At 41.5% G+C, this 17,769-nt stretch overlaps 1 protein-coding gene across 11 annotated transcripts in view; it reads right to left on the bottom strand.

The window, feature by feature from the left end:
- SRPK2 (SRSF protein kinase 2) overlaps positions 1–17,769 on the bottom strand; it is a 240,667-nt gene that overhangs the window by 68,568 nt on the left and 154,330 nt on the right. For 10 of the 11 annotated variants that reach the window (XM_036067449.2, XM_036067452.2, XM_036067446.2 and 7 more), the window contains one exon: positions 7,706–7,857. The exons of the other annotated variant lie outside the window; for it this stretch is intronic. In XM_036067449.2, coding sequence (XP_035923342.1) covers positions 7,706–7,857 — 152 coding nt within the window. The remainder of the gene's footprint in view (positions 1–7,705; positions 7,858–17,769) is intronic. 11 annotated transcript variants of the gene reach the window in all.

Genomic DNA, 17,769 nt, shown 5'->3' with positions numbered 1-17,769 from the left:
AATAAAGGTGAAAAAGGCTATTTAAGCAGTTTCTCGACGTGGTCTCTTCAGGCACTACATTCTTCTATGAGGTACCAGGGACGGACTGCGAAGGCAAGACGAGAGAAGGCTCTGGCATTGACTGGCTTCTATTTACTCCAGTGGCAAAGTCCTGAGCCCACGAACTCCTGGAGAGTGGGGGCTCGTTTCCAATTCACCTTCACAGTCCCTGAACTAAAACACACACAACACTTCACACGGAGTAAGCCTCAAAGAATTGAACCGTCACGCTAACTAGCACTTAGTGATCGATACCCTCGTCAGTGGCAACCGGCAGCACCAGCAGGCCTACCAGGTGTCAGAATCTCCTCAGTCCCCACGAAAGAAATGAAATGAGGCCTTCTGTAATTAATTCAGGAGCACCTATTACTTGGTCACATAGATAAGCAGAGTTTCTTTTTAAGGCTTCAGGTAAGCCAAATAATTTTAAAAACATATGCAGCCATGGTAGGATTAAGTATGTGCACAGCATTAGTGGTTTATAAGGAAAATAAATGAATGAATAAAGGTGATCTTTTTTATACAAAAAGGGAAAAAAGCAAACTAAAGATTACACTTCTATAAAATACAAGCTGTATGACACTGGTTTCTAAGGCAACCCTATGTAAGGTGTACTGCTTGTTTATTTTAAGAAAAGCTGAAGCTATAATAGTCTCCAAGGCATATAGACTGTAGAGAGAGACAAGGCCAATGAGAACGTATAACCACCACCATTACATTTTGAGAGTTATTAAAATTCAGCCAATCTAAACTTTTCATAGATGGAAAGGCAATTTGTGTGTAAGAAAGTCACCAGACATTTTTCTACTGTGCGAATATTTCTATTGTTCATCCTATCTTTTGAAGAAGATATTCCGAAGCTTCAAAAGAAACAAACGGGATGCCACTCAAATGTGGATAGTAAATAAGACCTCTGGAGCATTACGGATAATTTAAAAAAGATCTAGGGAAGAAATGAAAGATCTGTATTTTGACTTGTGTCCCCTTCACGCCATGTCAACCTCCTCACTTCTTGACATGCATGCCTTCTGAGACACACGGGAAACATCAGTGCCGTTTGTCCCTTAGTTGTAACTTAACACTAGAGACAATTCCTTCATCAACCAAAAATATTTATTGCACTGTGGAGAGTACAAATGCAGTGGGGTTGGCAAAATACACAGCCCCTGACCACAGGGAATCTTCCAGACTGAGGAGAAGGAGATCACAAATGAACACAAAAATAAACGTATAACTACACACCCTGGCGACTGCTGGAGGTGGGAGGTGGGGTACATGCTCTTGTGAGGGGCAGAGGGCAGGGCCTGATGAAGAGGCGACTAAGGGTTCAAAGAAGGCCTTTCTGAGGAAACGACACACATTTACCAAGTCAGACCACAAAAGTGTTGAAATCGATGTCTCCAGGAATAATACAGACGATGAAACTGTACAAGGTGCCAACTTACTGAAGAATGATTTAGGGGAGCCAAAAAACAGGACCTCCAAGTAGGCAGTGCTGGCAGGATGATCTAACAAAACAACGTTCCTTACCGTCACCACTGACCAGTCCTTGTAGCAAATATGTGCTGAGGGCTGGAAGAACGTTTAGACACAAGGTCGTCCAAAGCAGTTAATTCCCCTTACACAGCGCCTCAGTCACCTAGTATGAGGTGAACGGAAGCCACTTCTTAGTGCTGGCTTCCGAGCTTCAGAGGCATGCACGTACCTGAGCCGAGCCTGACGAGGCTCTGAGACACGTGCCAGTCCGGGTCATCCTCGCTGGGATCCCAGGTCGGGAGTTACAGTCCAGCCCAGAACGTCCAGCAGGCACCCTGGCCATTCTGAGGCAGGTGGTACCGAGTCACACTCTTTAGACCCACCCAGCACTGCCATCTCCCCACAGGACGAGGGTCCGCTCTGGCGAAGAGGCTTTATGCTCAAACTCACGAAGCACGCGCATATTGCACAAGGGCGTCCCGGAAGTGTCTGTTTACTGGCTCACCCTGCGCCTGACCCTTGTTATCTCCTGGGCTTGGACGGAGGAATCTGAACAAACTGCCCAGCTGCTGCTACAGTTCTCGCCCGAGACAACGACCAGAGGTGACACTGAAATGAGACCGAGAGAGAGAGGCCATGTGACACAGCTGTCTCTCCGGAGGCCAGGGCAACAAGCCTGGCCCAGTGAGGCAGCCAGGACCCCAGGGGGCTGCACAAAGGGGACCAGCAGGAAAGCACACACGGGAACAAACCCGGGAGGAGAATGAAGGAACAAGGACAGGACAGAAGAAAATAAAATTCACATTTCTTAAGCACCTTCTACGTACCAAGCAGTATGGCACATACTTCGTGTATCTGTCACATTTTCATCCTTACAGAATCTTAGGTGGTATGATGTGGTTGTATATTATGTTACACAGAGAGATGATACTCTATCACAGACGAAGAGGGAAAGGAGCTTGTCTGAGGACACAGAACTAGGAAGCCGGATTTTGAATCCAACACTCTCAGACACCAAAGTCCACAGTCCTCCTGGGTTTGGTGGGAGAACAAGAGGTAAGATGAGTGGGAACAAGCTGGCTATGAAGAAAGAAAATGCACAGCCAAGCAGAAAGGAGCAATGAAGAATGCTTTGGCAATATTAGAACTTTAAATAGTGGCCTTTGTGCTCAAGTGGCTGAGGTTTCCTATGTTTCCAACAGGGAAAGACTTGTAAAGAGATAAAAAGGAAGGCTGGTTGGTCATGAATGATGCAGGAGGGCAGACACCCAGATGCTTACCACAGTTCTTGTGGGGTGCTGAGATTCCAGGTGACTCTGCAACTCCGCACCCAATGTTACCTGTTTCCTAAGGTGAACAAATATTTCTTTTGTGAAGAAATAAAACAGGTAGTATGTTTTGTTGTTGATGTTTTATTTTACTTTGAATACTAAGAAGTGGTTGGTAGGGCAGAGGTTCTCTAGGAATGAAGTCAAAGAAAACAGAAGGGACAGAAGACAGACAAGACAGCTCCCCAGACTAAGTAAAACCCACCCTAACTGCAAAAGCCATCCCTCCCCTTCCCCCTGCCCGAACAATTCAGTCCACAGTCATTAGACAGGGTGGGGCAACAAAGGATATCTGAGTACAGGCTAGGTAAGGGCAAAGGGGAGAGATGCCCTTCACCGCGGAGAGATGCCCTTCACCGCAGAGACAGCGACTGGTGATTCATCACGTACAAGGAAATTAATCAAATAATTAAATGTAATGAGGATAATGAGAGCCTAGCCTCTTATTGTCAAAGAAAGAAAGAAACCCAGAAATAGGGAAAGGGAGAAAACTGGGCTGAATCCCCTGGTAGTAGAGTGGAATTAGAGATATCTCATTAAATTCACATATTTTAATATATACATAAGCAAAAATAGAAATAAGCATAAACATAGAATCTATATAAACATAAAAGGTGTGTCTCCCTAGCCCTATGCTAAGAGAGCTCCAAGCACTGACACCCCGACAATGGTAACCACATCCAATGCCCAGATCTTGTTTTCAAAATCCTGCCCTCCACTAAAAGGAACCAGGGATCCTTGTAGAAAGAGTGGACTCCAGGGCTCGGGTAGGGAAAATACAAGCCTGGAACAGTTTACCATACTTGAAAGTAAGAAAGTGTTCAAAGAATGACAATGACATCTTTTTTTTTTTTTTTTTTAAAGATTTTATTTATTTATTTGACAGAGAGACAGCAAGAGAAGGAACACAAACAAGGGGAGCGGGAGAGGGAGAAGCAGGCTTCCCGCGGAGCAGGGAGCCCGATGCGGGGCTCGATCCCAGGACCCTGGGACCATGACCTGAGCCGAAGGCAGACGCTTAACCGACTGAGCTACCCAGGCGCCCCATGACAAGGACATCTTGAAAGGACAGAGAATCAACCTGAAGGAACTCCTAATGGCCAAATGTGGGATAAGCCACGCATCCAAACAAGTAAGGAGAGGAACTGATTAGAACTCACGGAATAGGGAAACCCATGAATGAGTCCATGTGAGATAGCTAGAAAGACAGACAAGATAGGGAGATGGATGGAAGGGGTGGGGGGGAGACAGAAGAGAAAGAAAGGAGAGAGAGAGAAGGAAATACATTCGTTGACAAGAGGATACTTAGAGTCTCAAAGAAGTAACTCTCAACAAAATATTTATTTATTACCAGGGGGAAAAGAGTAGCTTCACAGTACAGAATACCTGGCAGACACCATCCTGAGCAAAGTGACAGACATCAACGGCAACGGTGTAAACCCAAACCGTGCACTACCTGATAAAATAACGTGCTAAGACAACACTTCCCACAGAGCAACACTTGATTTTCTGTTTAAAGATTTTATTCATTTCCTCGACAGAGAGAGCTAGAGTAACACAAGCAGCGGGGGCAGCAGAGGGAGAGGGAGAAGCAGGCTCCCCAGTGAGCAGGGAGCCTGCCGCCCAATCCCAGAACCTGGGATCATGACCCGAGCCGAAGGCAGACGCCTAACCAACTGAGCCACCCAGGCGCCCCACAACACTTTTTTGATATTCCAAATTAAGAAGCATGGGAGGGCACCTGGCTGGCTTAGTCAGTAGAACATATAGAACATGCCTCTTATTCTCAGGGTTATGAGTTGGAGCCCCACCTTGGGTATAGAGATTACTTTAAAAAAAAAAAAAAATCTACTAAATAAACAGTTTACCAAATTAAGAAACATTATACAAAATAATTGGCCTACAATCTTCAAAAATGTCAGTCATGAAATCCAAGAAAAGACTAAGGAACTGTTCCAGATTAAAGAAACAAGTATTAACAAAGAAAAAAAAAACAAGCCCAACAAGTCATTTGCCCCCCAACATGGCAAACCAAGACTTAATTATAGTTTCAACCTACCGCAGGAATGTGACCTTTTAAAAGTCAACCAGAAGTTAACTGATAAGCACAAGTGAGGTAATCTGCATGATAAAAACCCTGCTCTCTCTCCCCGCTCAAAGGAAGATGTCCTGGCATGAAATAATCCTTCCTTTTGCTAGTAACTCTGAACCTCACCCTCTTTCCCAGAGAAAGCTCTCATTTTCCACAACTCCGAAGAGCATCTCCATTTGCTGGATACACATGTTGTCTGATTCATGAAATGCTTAATAAAGCCAATTAGATCTTCAAATCTACTCAGTTGAATTTTGTTTTTTAACACAAGAAAACAAAACATAATTCTGAGAAGGACTGGTTTCATATAAAGGACAATATTGGCAACTGGCAAAACCTGAATGGAGTCTGAGGAATGAATGGCAGAAATATTACAATGTTAACTTCTTGATCCTGATGGCTGCATTGTACTTACAAAGAAGAATGTACCTGATTGTGGGCAAAATACACTAAATAACTCAGGGATGAATAAGCAACATGGTGAAAACTTAGAACTCTATTCATGGCTGGAGGGTGAGGGTGGGGCACAGTTCTTGTCCCAGACATTCCCAATCAGTTCCACAGACTCTCTGAATCCATTTACGTCGGTTACCTTAGACAAATGGTTTTGATCTATATACAAAATTCACAGAGTAAGGCATCTGTTATGTGTAATGCTGACTAGAAGCACAGGTTACTTACCAAAGTCAGGAATGAGAGAGAGAGAGAAACTTCTATCTCTCACATGCTTTAGTGAGGCTGACTTTAATACTCTTTAAGATGTTTAGAGTTCAGTAAATGTTACCTAATATCAGCCCTGACTGTGAAATCTTCCATTCACAGCCCTGTATTTCAGTCTGAGGTGTCCACTGTGCAGATCTACAGAGATGGTAAAGGGATAAGTAAGAGTATTGGTTACATCTCCTGACCCACATACTGAAGAGCCAGATATGAGGCAAAGGATGCCCATTCTAGCATGGTGGGGCCCATGTGCTAAAAAGAAATGTTCCTACACAACCAACCTAATGCTTTGGCCCAAGCAGTAAAATCGAAACACAACTGTCCACACCTCCTTTTCAAACAACTTCATTTCTGAACCAAGAAATGCAGAGTAAGCGGGAGGATATAAAACCTCTTCTTTCCACCTTTCCACAGACTCTGTTATATTCCATATTAGATGGCAAAGTCATTCCTCATAAAAATGCTAAAGATCTACTTCCTTTTTCTAAAGAAAACACAGATTCCATGTGTAGAAACCCATATCAGGTTAGAGTGGAAGATTAGTTCTTGAACTTTTACAGCAGAACATAATTTTCTCTTCCTCTTAATAGGTAACTAAAAAGTACAATGTTCATAACCAATACACGAATGGCCTGCAATCACTAATAAGTTCACACAAGGCACTACAGAGCGAGACATTCATTAATGCTCTATGGCCTGAACAGGCATCCATCTTCTGCTATCTATTATTATTATGTACAGGATCTGATTTATATTTAACTTAATCTGTAGCAAATCGGTATTTCATCAAATGTTCAGAAGCTCAGACTAGCGGACTGTGATAATTTTCTATTAGAGTGAAACTCCAGATGAGTAAGTTAAGTAAAAAGAGGAGTCAAACGGACACAGCAACTTCCCTTTCTCCTGCATTCTCAGAGACCAGTCTACACAACGTATACAGTCTGGATCACATTGTTCTTAATATTCATCATACAACATGCTTGCCTTTTAGGAGTATAACTCTATGTTCCTGATCTTTAGGAAGCATCAATACAGGAACACTTCACTTGAGTAATTTTTTTTAAGATTTTATTTGTCAGAGAGAGAGAGAGAGCACAAGCAGGGGGAACGGCAGAGGGAGAGGCAGGCTCCCCGCTGAGTAGGGAGCCTGATGCGGGGCTCGATCCCAGGACCCTGGGATCATGACCTGAGCCAAAGGCAGATGCTTAACGACTGAGCCACCCAGGCATCCTTCACTTAAGTAATTTCTGTGTCTTATGCGAAATCACAGCTAAAAACATAATCCACTATGTCACACAATGACAGAACCCACAGAATGTCTTTTTCGTTGAGCACAATGCCAGGAAAAAGTCTGTTTCTGTAAACAAATGAGCAGGCTTTCTTTCCACGGACAATGAATACTATGTAATTCAATGCTCTACAGAGAAAGGGCTGGTTCCTTGTTAGTCTTAGCAGCCTGAAAACTTAAAAGTCAAATGTCTCGCACAACAGTTAAATTGGCTCCCCTCAGGAGCCTGGTAACTTCAAATCTCTATGCTCTTCTTAAATGGCTTATTATGTTTGTTTTTTTTTAAATATTTTATTTATTTATTTGACAGAGAGAGACACAGCAAGAGCGGGAACACAAGCAGGGGGAATGGGAGAGGGAGAAGCAGGCTTCCTGCCGAGCAGGGAGCCCGATGCGGGGCTCGATCCCAGGACCCTGGGATCATGACCTGAGCTGAAGGCAGCCGCTTAACTGACTGAGCCACCCAGGTGCCCCTGGCTTATTATGTTTTTATCTTTAATGGTTGTTTAATACTATCTTTAATTCTATTGGTAGATTTAAATCCTCTAGAAAGTACTCAGAGTATGTATGTACATATGTATATATTTTCCATCTCTTATTGTTTTCCTTCTGATATCTCTTACATTTTTGGGTATCATTCTACATTTAATGACCTAGAAATTAAAAATAATATTGACACCAAGAGGTTAATTTAATAAAGACCAAGCAATCTGCCTCACTCACTCCCCCTGACAAAGCCCGGTGGCCCAGCAAGTATATCACCTTTGCAGTAGTCGGCGGGGTCCTCCTGCTCCTCATCGTCGGATCCTAGGATCTCCTCCTCGGGCTCTGGGGGTGTGGGGTCTGGCAGAGGCGGTGGCGGAGGCGGCGGCGGTGGCGGAGGAACTAAGGGAGCTTTCTGCTGAGGCTCCGGCCTGAAACAGTGGAAGGAAAATTCCTATTTACTTAGAAGTCAATCTTGCATTATGGACACACATAAGAGTTTCTTAATGCAAGAAAAAAATAAAACTTGTCACACACTAAGAAGAAATGTTGATTAATGTCACTTTGTCATTTTAGCTGAATTCAAGTAATGTTTCAACATACAGGTCAGGAGGAAAAATTATACTTTGCAGACACATTTTCATTCAGAGATTCAGTATTTCTTAAGTCCTGACAATATTATGAAATGTAAGTGAAAAAGAAAGAGTATTCACCCTGCCCCCATGATACACAGCCTTATTAGTTAGAACACATCCCACAGAGATTATAAAAAGGCAGATGAAAGCAGCCCTGAATTTAAAAAAGGACTTATTTTCCATTTTTAAAAAATTAAATCCCATAGAAATAGTTAAGAATGTGGTTAGGTTTCCTGGATGACTTCTAAAAGCTAATGTATGCTGTAGCTCATGTACAGTTACTTTCATTAAGGAATTCAGTTATCTATCAACCTCTGGAAATTAAAGAGAACACCCACTGTCAAACACAGATACAGTCCATACATTAACGCCAGGTTTGCAAAATGGTCATTTCTAATTGTCACATAAAGGCTCAATGATGATTAAGTATGCTCTTTTACAAAAGATAAGAAAACCTGTAATGCAAAAAAAAAAATTTTTTTAAGCTTGAGAGATTACAGATATAACCCTTCTTTCAAGTACCCAGAAACTCAAGAGCATACTGAATACATTTGCTTAAATAAGTAAAGCATTCGTAACGCAATTCTATAAAATCAAGCTTTCACTTACTATAAAATTTAACTGCTATTTCTAACCACGTCCTTCTGGGGAAACTTGAACCTAAGGTCACAACGTAGGCACTAGAAGCACATCTCTCCCTTAAACTACACGCTGCCCTAGCAATGGGACCACCACCGCTCTCCCTGAGGGGGCCAGCGCTGTGTGTGGGTAGGAAATGGGGAGGTACAGATACCCTGCGGAAGGTATCTCCATGTCCCCCAGAGAAAGCTTCAGTAGGTGAGCAGGGGGTCTCCGGTCTGGGGAGCAAGGGGGATCCCACAAGCACTAACGTGGTAGACAAGTGCTCTTGTCTTTGGCCTGCCCAGTGTTCATGCTCCCCTCCTCCAAGCACCCTTTGAGACGCCGCTACTCTCTGCACAACGGAAGGCCGGTTCCAGATCCGCTCTTCCCGGTGGTACAGCCGAGGGCACAGCCAGCCGGAGCTCACCTGAGAGCCCTGGTGCCTTCAGGTCAGCAGTCACAGGGGACACGTTCATCTGCTAGTACGAGGCAGGGCCAGCAGAGCTGCCCTGTCCGCTGCCCCCTTCTAAGCCGGACCTCTAAGATCCCCCAAATAGCCCTTACTATATTGCCTTTAGCCTAAGTTAGCTACAGTTCATTTATGTGGTTCGCCCCCCCAAAACTCAAACTGCCACAAGCAACGAAGGGGGGCAGGGGTGAAAGGCAGCGGAAAGGCCAGCAGTTGTGAGGAACTGGGGGGTGGGAGGTCCTTAAAGGCAAACACCGGCAAGTAGGACTACCTTTGGCAGAACTAACGAAAGCTTATGTGCTAAAAATGACTTGTACTGATTTCTACTTGCTAGAATTTATGAAGACTCAAAGTTACAGCCCTCTGCGTGACAAACACTAGGAGCTTGCTGGTGGTCACATTCTGAGTTAACCACTGCTCATGATGGAGCACTGGAAGAGTCACAACCAAACACCCACATCACTGCTCCAAATACGTCCAAAATATATCCAACACGGGGTGCCTGGGTGGCTCAGTCGTTAAGCGTCTGCCTTCGGCTCAGGTCACAGTCCCAGGATCCTGGGATGGAGCCCCACATCGGGCTCCCTGCTCCGCGGAGAGCCTGCTTCTCCCTCTCCCACTCCCCCTGCTTGTGTTCCCTCTCTTGCGGTGCCTCTCTCTGTCAAATAAATAAATAAAATCTTTAATAAATAAATAAATAAATAAATAAATAAATAAATAAATAAATAAATAAATAAATAAATAAAAGCCCCCCCCTTTAAAAACAAAACAAAAAAAAACAAAATACATCCAACAGACCTTATGCAAGTGTGATCATTTTTCTAGCATCCTTGCAAATGCTCCTTCTCTTTCTAACATAGTGCTCTTCCTGCAAGTTGAATGGTCCCAGACAAAAGACAGGTCCGAGGAAGGGGAGGCAGCAGAGGACTACACCGTCTCACGGCTTCTCCAGAAGAAAGGGAAGGTTAGCAAGATGAATGGGCTACGCGACCCATTCACTCTTCAGGGCCGTGTGCAGAACCTACGCAGCCGACAAATCTGCTCCATCACAAATGCTTTGAAAGTTAGATATTTCTTCCTTAGAAATTTTATATGAATAAGCAAGGAGATTCTCCAAATTTAAAAGAAAACGTGTTCTATTCCCTATAGAAACTATGGAACAAGTAATGAACAGAACAGAACTGGAGGATCTTGTTCTACCAGTGGCAGGCCCCACGGTGCTCTGCACTTCTGACAGTTGGCCAGGTAATTCGCTGTAGCCGGGGATGTTTTGTCCTCTGTAGGATGTTACCAGTAGCCCTGGCCTCAAGCCACTAATGTCAGTGACATCCCATCCCCCACTCCCAGCTGTGACCATCAAAATTCCCCTGGGGACAAAGTCAAGCCCATTTGAGATCCACTGCTCTCACGGTATTTTCTGTATTTAGCTTCATCTCTATGTAGATTGTATTTGTGAGAAGAGAAAAGAAATTCTAATTTTCATGGGCCCATTTTCTCTCATTTGAGAGGCTCAAATACCTTCATCACAATGTGTTTCTCTTAATCATCATTCCTTACCCATTTGGTGAGATGCCCACATTGCTTAACAAAATCTCAGACCCTCTGGTCTCAATGAACAGGCACCTCCCATCCCCCCAGTGAGGACCACATTGAACAGGCAGGCAGAAAGCTCCCCCAGAGCCAGTCAGTTCTCTCAGGTTAAAGGGATGAGTCGGGTACCTTGAAGTATAAAGGAAGTTGAGTAATGTTGATGTAATATTTCAACTGGCTATCATATCAAAGCATCTAGGACTATGTTGTCTAATCAGTAGCCGCTGGCCACATGCGGGTTCTTGAAATGTGACTAATCCAAACCAAGATAAGTGTAAAAATACATACTGGATTTCCAAGATTTCATACAGAAAATGTAAAATATTTTATTAATAATTTTATATTTATCACATGTTAAAACAATAACGCCTGGGATATAATGAACTATATTATTAAAATTAAACTCACTTGATTCTTTTTACTTTTTTTAAATATGGCTACTAGAACATTTTGAATTACAAATGAGGATCACATGATATTTCTCCAGGACAGCACTACTCTAGACCCTTCAGAGCACCAACACCAGAGGACAGATTCCTGGTCACCCAATGACTGTGGATTTTTCTTTTCTTTCCTTTTTTAAGATTTTATTTATTTATTTGAGAGAGAGAGAAAAAAAAAACGAGTACAAGGAGGAGCAGAGGGAAAAACAGACTCCCCACAGAGCAGGGAGCCCGACATGGGGCTCCATCCCAGGACGCTGGGATCATGACCTGAGCGGAAGGCAGACGCTCAACTGACGGAGCCACCCAGGCGCCCTGTGATTTTTTTTGCCTCACATCAATTATCACCAACTATTAAATCACTCAACTCATCATAGTAAGGCTCAGAACAATGTTAGAGGCCCAATCATGATTCTGTTTCATCCCATCCATCCTTGTTACTGCCTCCACACAGGAGAAACACAAGTAAATTTGCCTTAGGGCAGCTGTATGGACCAAGCCACACCACCTTTAAGGCTGCCTTCTTCACAGTGGTTTCTCGTGGCTTCTACAGTACTACAAAGCCTGGTTAAATCTCAACTATTTAACAGATCCAGAGGTAGCAGCTGGTATCACCAAATACATACTCATGAAATATATCAACAGATTTTTTAAAAAAATCTTTTCATCAGTCCCGATGAAAACCATCAAGAAGTTATTTCATATAATTACTAGAAGCAGCGGCACCCGAGTGGCTCAGTCGTTATGCACCTGCCTTGACAAAAAAACCTTGACAATAAAAAGACAAACCAACTTAAAAACAGGAAGGTTAGAACAGACATTTTCCAAAGATGACCTGTAAATGACCAATAAGCACATGAAAAGATGCTCAACATCACTAGTTGTTTGGGAAATGAAAATCAAAACCACAATGAGATACGCTTCATACCCAATAGGATGGGTATAATTAAAAAATAAACAAACAAACAAAACAAAACAGACAATAACAAGTATTGTGGAGCCTGAAGAAATTAGAACCCTGAATTTGCAGCACGAGTGTTACATGGCCCAGCTGCTTTGTAGTCTGGCAATTCCTAAAAAGGTTGAATTTAGAGTTATCATAAACCCAACAATTCCACTTCCAGGTATATACCAAAAGAAATGAAAACACATGTCCCCAACACAGTCTTGTGCAAAAATATTCATAGCAGCATTATTCATAATAGACAAAAAATGTGCACTGACTGATAAATGAATAAAATAAAATGTGGTAATATTATTAAGCAATAAAAAGAAATGAAGTACTGACATATGCTACCACATGGGTGACCCCGAAAACATTATCCTAAATGAAAAATACCAGCCATCAAAGATCATGGTATAGGATTCCATTTGACATAAACATGTCCAGACCAGGCAAATGTACAGAGAAGAGAGTAAATTAGTGGCTGCTGAAGGCTGGCTGTAGGGGAAGAGAAAAGGAAGGGGAATGGGGATTCACTGTTAACAGGTATGGAGCAGCTTCAAAAAGCTGTTTAAAAAAAAAAAAAAAAGCAAAAGCACACACACACACACACACACACACACACACACAACTATATCTTTTAATGTCTACTTTAGAAAATATACGCCTACAAGAAAAATTAGAAATACCTACATTTAGATTTAGAAAATCTGTACACATTGTCTCCTTAACAACTGCCCAGCCACATTTACAATGAAAAGTAGTATGTAGTTCTGTAAACTAATTTAAAGAACATGTTCTCATATAACATAAACAAGGCACCCCCCCAGCGACTAGAATAAAAAATTTAGAAACAAAATTCCAACTCATCATCTATATTTTTCACAAAGAATTATATTCATTTTTCCCTACAAAGGACACCTAAATATTCTCACCACTCCAAATAGGATGATCAAAAAATGCAGTTTAAAAAACAAACTATTTTCCTTAAGTATTATAATACTAAGATGATTTTACCATGCTTATCTACTGCATATTGTATTTTTCATGTACATTTGCTCTGCCCCACAAGGGAGGAAAAGTGAACCCTAGCAAAATGCCCGCATCATAGGCCCCACATTGTTATGGCAACCGGACGGGAGTCCCGACTTCCTTCTAGCTGCTATTTCTTTTGAGCAGAGAAAAGGACAAGTAAACTTCACATTTGGCAGAAAAAGAAGTCCTTTCCTTTATTATCAACCTAAATGGCAACTGACACTAATTTTAAGAAATTAATTCATTCACTTTAACCAAAATATTTAAAAAAAGTTCAAAATGAACTTCTCCTAGAACATTCATATAAAGCCAAATTTTGTTTTCTTTCCCCCCTATGTCCACCACCCGATCTAAAACTCACTCCTTCCCTCCCTCCCTCCAACTCTCTCATTCTTGATGGTAAACAGCCAGAGAAATATGCAATCTGCCATTTCTGCTTAAGGACAGAACTAATCAATACATACTTTCTCTCAAAAGTTTATCCAAAAAGCCTTGCTGTAACACTGGGTAAAGCTGCACAGCTAATGAGAAAAAACCCGTAACAATTTCATGTGTAAGTCTTCCCTAATGAAAAAACTTCCCAACTTTGTGTAAATCAAACCTGAATGTTAAGTGTCTGCTGTGGTAGGCCAACTTCTAAAACTGAGCCCCAGTTGACCCTCACCCTTGCAGAAATCCCTATTGCTCTGAATGTGGGTAGATCCTGTGAATAAGACACCACTCTTAAGATATTATGTTACATGGCAACTGGGCAGCTATGCTGGGTGGGCTTGACCTAATTACATGAGCCTTTTAAAAGGAGAGGGCTTTCTGTGGCTGGTCACAGAAGTCAAAGAGTCGTGCTCCAGCTGGCCAAGAAGAAAGCAAACATCCATGCTGTGAACTACCCATCGGGGCCACAGAGCAAGGAATTTCTAGCGACCTCTGGGAGTGAGCACAGTGCCCAGCCAACAGCTAGAAGGACTAACAAGGAATTCAATGCAAGGAAATGAGTTCTGCCAATGACCAATGATCTTGGAAGAGTGCTCTGAGCCCCAACAGAGAACCGCAGTCTTGGCCAACAGCTTGATTTCAGTCCAGTGAGAATCCAGCCATGCTGTGCAGCCCTAATTTCTGACCTACAGAACTATGAGCTACTAAATGGGTATTGTTTTAGGCTGCTAAGTGTGTGGTAATTTGTTACACAGCAATAGAAAATGAATACAGCTGCCAAGTAAGTTCTTAGTAAGTAATAGAGCAGTTCATGTTAATTTATCAGATTTTGGCCTCAACAGTGAGGTCTGGCTTTTTTTAAATATTTAAAATGGCCAGAGGAATTAAGAAGCTGGGTATTCAAGAATGGAAGCCAAATTCTTTTTTGGGCATAGGCAGGTAAAAAATAAACAAAAACAAAAAAAGCAAAAAAACGTATGCTCCAAATTCTAACAGAAACAGTCATAAAGACATTTAGACTTATTTTCTAAGACTACATTGTTTTCTAGAATATGGAACACAGCCACCTAAAAGTTGGTGAAGAAGTAAATAGACCTGCCTCCCAACTTATTAACATCTTAGACAAGAAAGGAGTTAACTGTTCGATCACCTAACAACATATATCAGGGCTACATACTTCTTAAGTTACTGGTACTGTGAATATTTTATAAAACATTAGTGGGACCTGGGAGAAATATTACTACTGAAACGGAAAAAGAAAGACTGGCAGAAAAGTTTAAGCCAGAGTTCAGAGGCATGTAAAAAGACATCCACCGATCCCACAAATAGAAGAGTGCTACCACATCCCAGCAAAGGTTTCCCAGGAGCCCAGCACTGAGAGATGCACAGTTTAGCAAGGAGAGGTGAAATGCATGTCAACATGAATACATGAACACAAGCAATGCTCTTCAGGTATTCTCATGGAGGGGGAAATGGCAGAAACATCTACATGCTGGGAGTGATCTTAAGAGACTGACCAGAACAAAGCGTGGAGGGTGGGGGTAGCAGACAGGTGGAGGCCCAAGGCCCAGGACACAAGGTGACCAGAAGCACAAAGGCCTAAAAGAGCCTTTGCAGTGGCGTGGCTGGAGACAGGCAAGAGGTTCTGCCGTAATCAGCTCACAGAGGAATGACCCACAGCATGTTCTAAGGAGCCTGGGCTCTACCCTTACAGCAAGTAGGAGCCATTGAAATGTAAGAGATTTGCTTTCTGACAAGAACATACGGAATTGGTATGTGTGGAATGGGTAGAGAAGAGAGGATAAAAACATGAACTCAGAACTTGGTAATTCAATTGCTGGAGGTGGGTCTTTGCGCCTCCTAGATTTCTGGTAGTAAAATAGCATTACCATTAATTTGGATAGAGAACAGAGCTAGGAGGAGGAGGAGGAAGGGCTTCCAGAGAAAACTACCTTTTCTTTTAGTTCATCTCAGTTTGAGAGGCATATGGGACACCCAGCAGTGTAGGAATACAGTCGATTGCTTGGTATATAAAATCTACAGCTAAAAAATAAAGGTTTGGGCTATAAATAGAAGTAGAGGTCATAAGCAAGCAGCTGGTAGCTACAGCCTTTTCCAAAGCACGTGAGAATGCCAAGGAGAAATGATGAATGAAAGGGCCCAGGGCAGAGCCTAGTTCAGAGTACAAGCTTATGAAGGCACCAGCTTAAAATCCACAGCAATGACCCGTACTATAATCACCAATACAGATTCATATATTTTACATACAGATTTTAAAGAATATGCATGTATAAAAACCTCATGTAAGCCTACCTTTTACATTAGGATGACCTATACACTAAAAAAGAAAAAGAAAAAAGAACTAGCAAACCTAGGACCCATATGTGCTTCTCTCTAAAAGCTCTGTTTGTAGGCAATAAAGTCAGATGGTTACAGGATAAATTGCTACAAATAAAGAACTGTTTACTGAGACCTATATGTTGATGAAACTTACTATAACCCCTCATGGTTGCCTCATTGCTATTCAGTAAATAATGCAACATGTACCACTTTGGACAAGGCTTCTGCAAACCTCTACCTACAAGTTTTAAATCTAAAATCAACTGTAATTATACAATTCAATAGCCACTAGCCAAATTAATTAAAACTGAATAAAATTTAAAATTCAGTTCTTAATCACTCTAGCCTCATTTCAAGCACTCAACAGCCACATACAACAGGTGGCTATGGTATTAGGCAGTGCAGATCCAGAACATTTCCATCACCACAGAAAGTTCTATTGGACAACACTGCTATAGGCAATATTCTAACAGCATGAACTACTTCCAGCATATCATTATTTTTAATAAATAAATAATATCAACTAAAAGAATTTGGAGTATTTTTCTATACAGCCCACTACTAGAAGTTTAAAAAACAAGCTGTAAAATTATAAACATGGAGTGTATATTCATTTTAAATTTGACAGATGATTCCAGTGTCTGAATACCCTTTGGCTCAGCACACCTCCTTAACCGGAATTCACCTTACTGATACAGTCCCAATGTCTGCAAACAGCAATATATTAGAACCCAAATGTGCATCAAGAGAGGACTTATTAATAACACCTGATAGACAGATTATGGCACACATACAACACAACTCTGCCAGAAAGAATGAGATAAATGAGATTAAGAAAAGTCCATCCACAAGAGCATCTAACAGAATAAAGTACTTAGGAATAAATTTAACAAAATAATGTCAAAACTTCTACAGTAAAAACTAAAAAACATTATTGAAAGAATTTAAAGAAGACCTAAATAAACAGAAAGACATCCCATATTCATGGACTGGAGATTTAATACTGTTAAGATGACAATATGCCCCCAAATGATCTACACATTCAATTCAATCACTAGCAAAATAATAGCTAGCTTATTTGCGGAAATTGACAAGCCATTCCTAAAATTCATATGGAAACGCAAGGGCCGAGAATAGCCAAAACAATCTTGAAAAAGAACAAAAATTGGAAGACTCACACTTCTTTATTTCAAAACTCATTACAAAGGTACAGTAATCAAGACAGCGTGGTACGGACATAAGGATGGACATATAGATCAATGCGAACTGAGGGTCCAGAAATAAACCCTCATATTCCAGTCAACGGATCTTTCAACAAGGGTAGTCTTTTGAGCAAGGGTAGTCCCAACAAAGTGATGGGACAACTGAATATCCACGTGGAAAATAAAGGTAGACTCCTAACTCATGTCATACAAAAAAAATAACTCATAATAGGTCAAAGACCTAGATGTTAAGATCTAAAACTATATAAATCTCCAGAAATTCATCATCCACCATTAGAAAAATGAATATCAAAACCACAATGAGATACCACTTCACAACTACTAGGATAATAATCACAAATCAGTAATAATCAACAGGACAGATAATAGCATGTGATGGCAAGGATGTGCTGACATTGACCCTCATACACTGCTTAGGAGAAAGGAAAACGGTGCAGCCATTTTGAAAACATTTGAAAAACTGGAGGCAATTTCTCAAAATGTTGAAGAGAGTTACCATATGACCCAGCAATTCCACTATTAGGTATATAACAACAAAGAGAAACTAAAACATATATCAAAACAATAACTTGTAAATAAATGTTCAGTGCATCATTACTCATAATAGCCAAA

Source organism: Halichoerus grypus, chromosome 12, assembly GCF_964656455.1.
Source record: "Halichoerus grypus chromosome 12, mHalGry1.hap1.1, whole genome shotgun sequence".
In the NCBI taxonomy this organism is placed as follows: domain Eukaryota; kingdom Metazoa; phylum Chordata; class Mammalia; order Carnivora; family Phocidae; genus Halichoerus; species Halichoerus grypus.
This window is presented reverse-complemented; position numbering and strand designations above follow the sequence as displayed.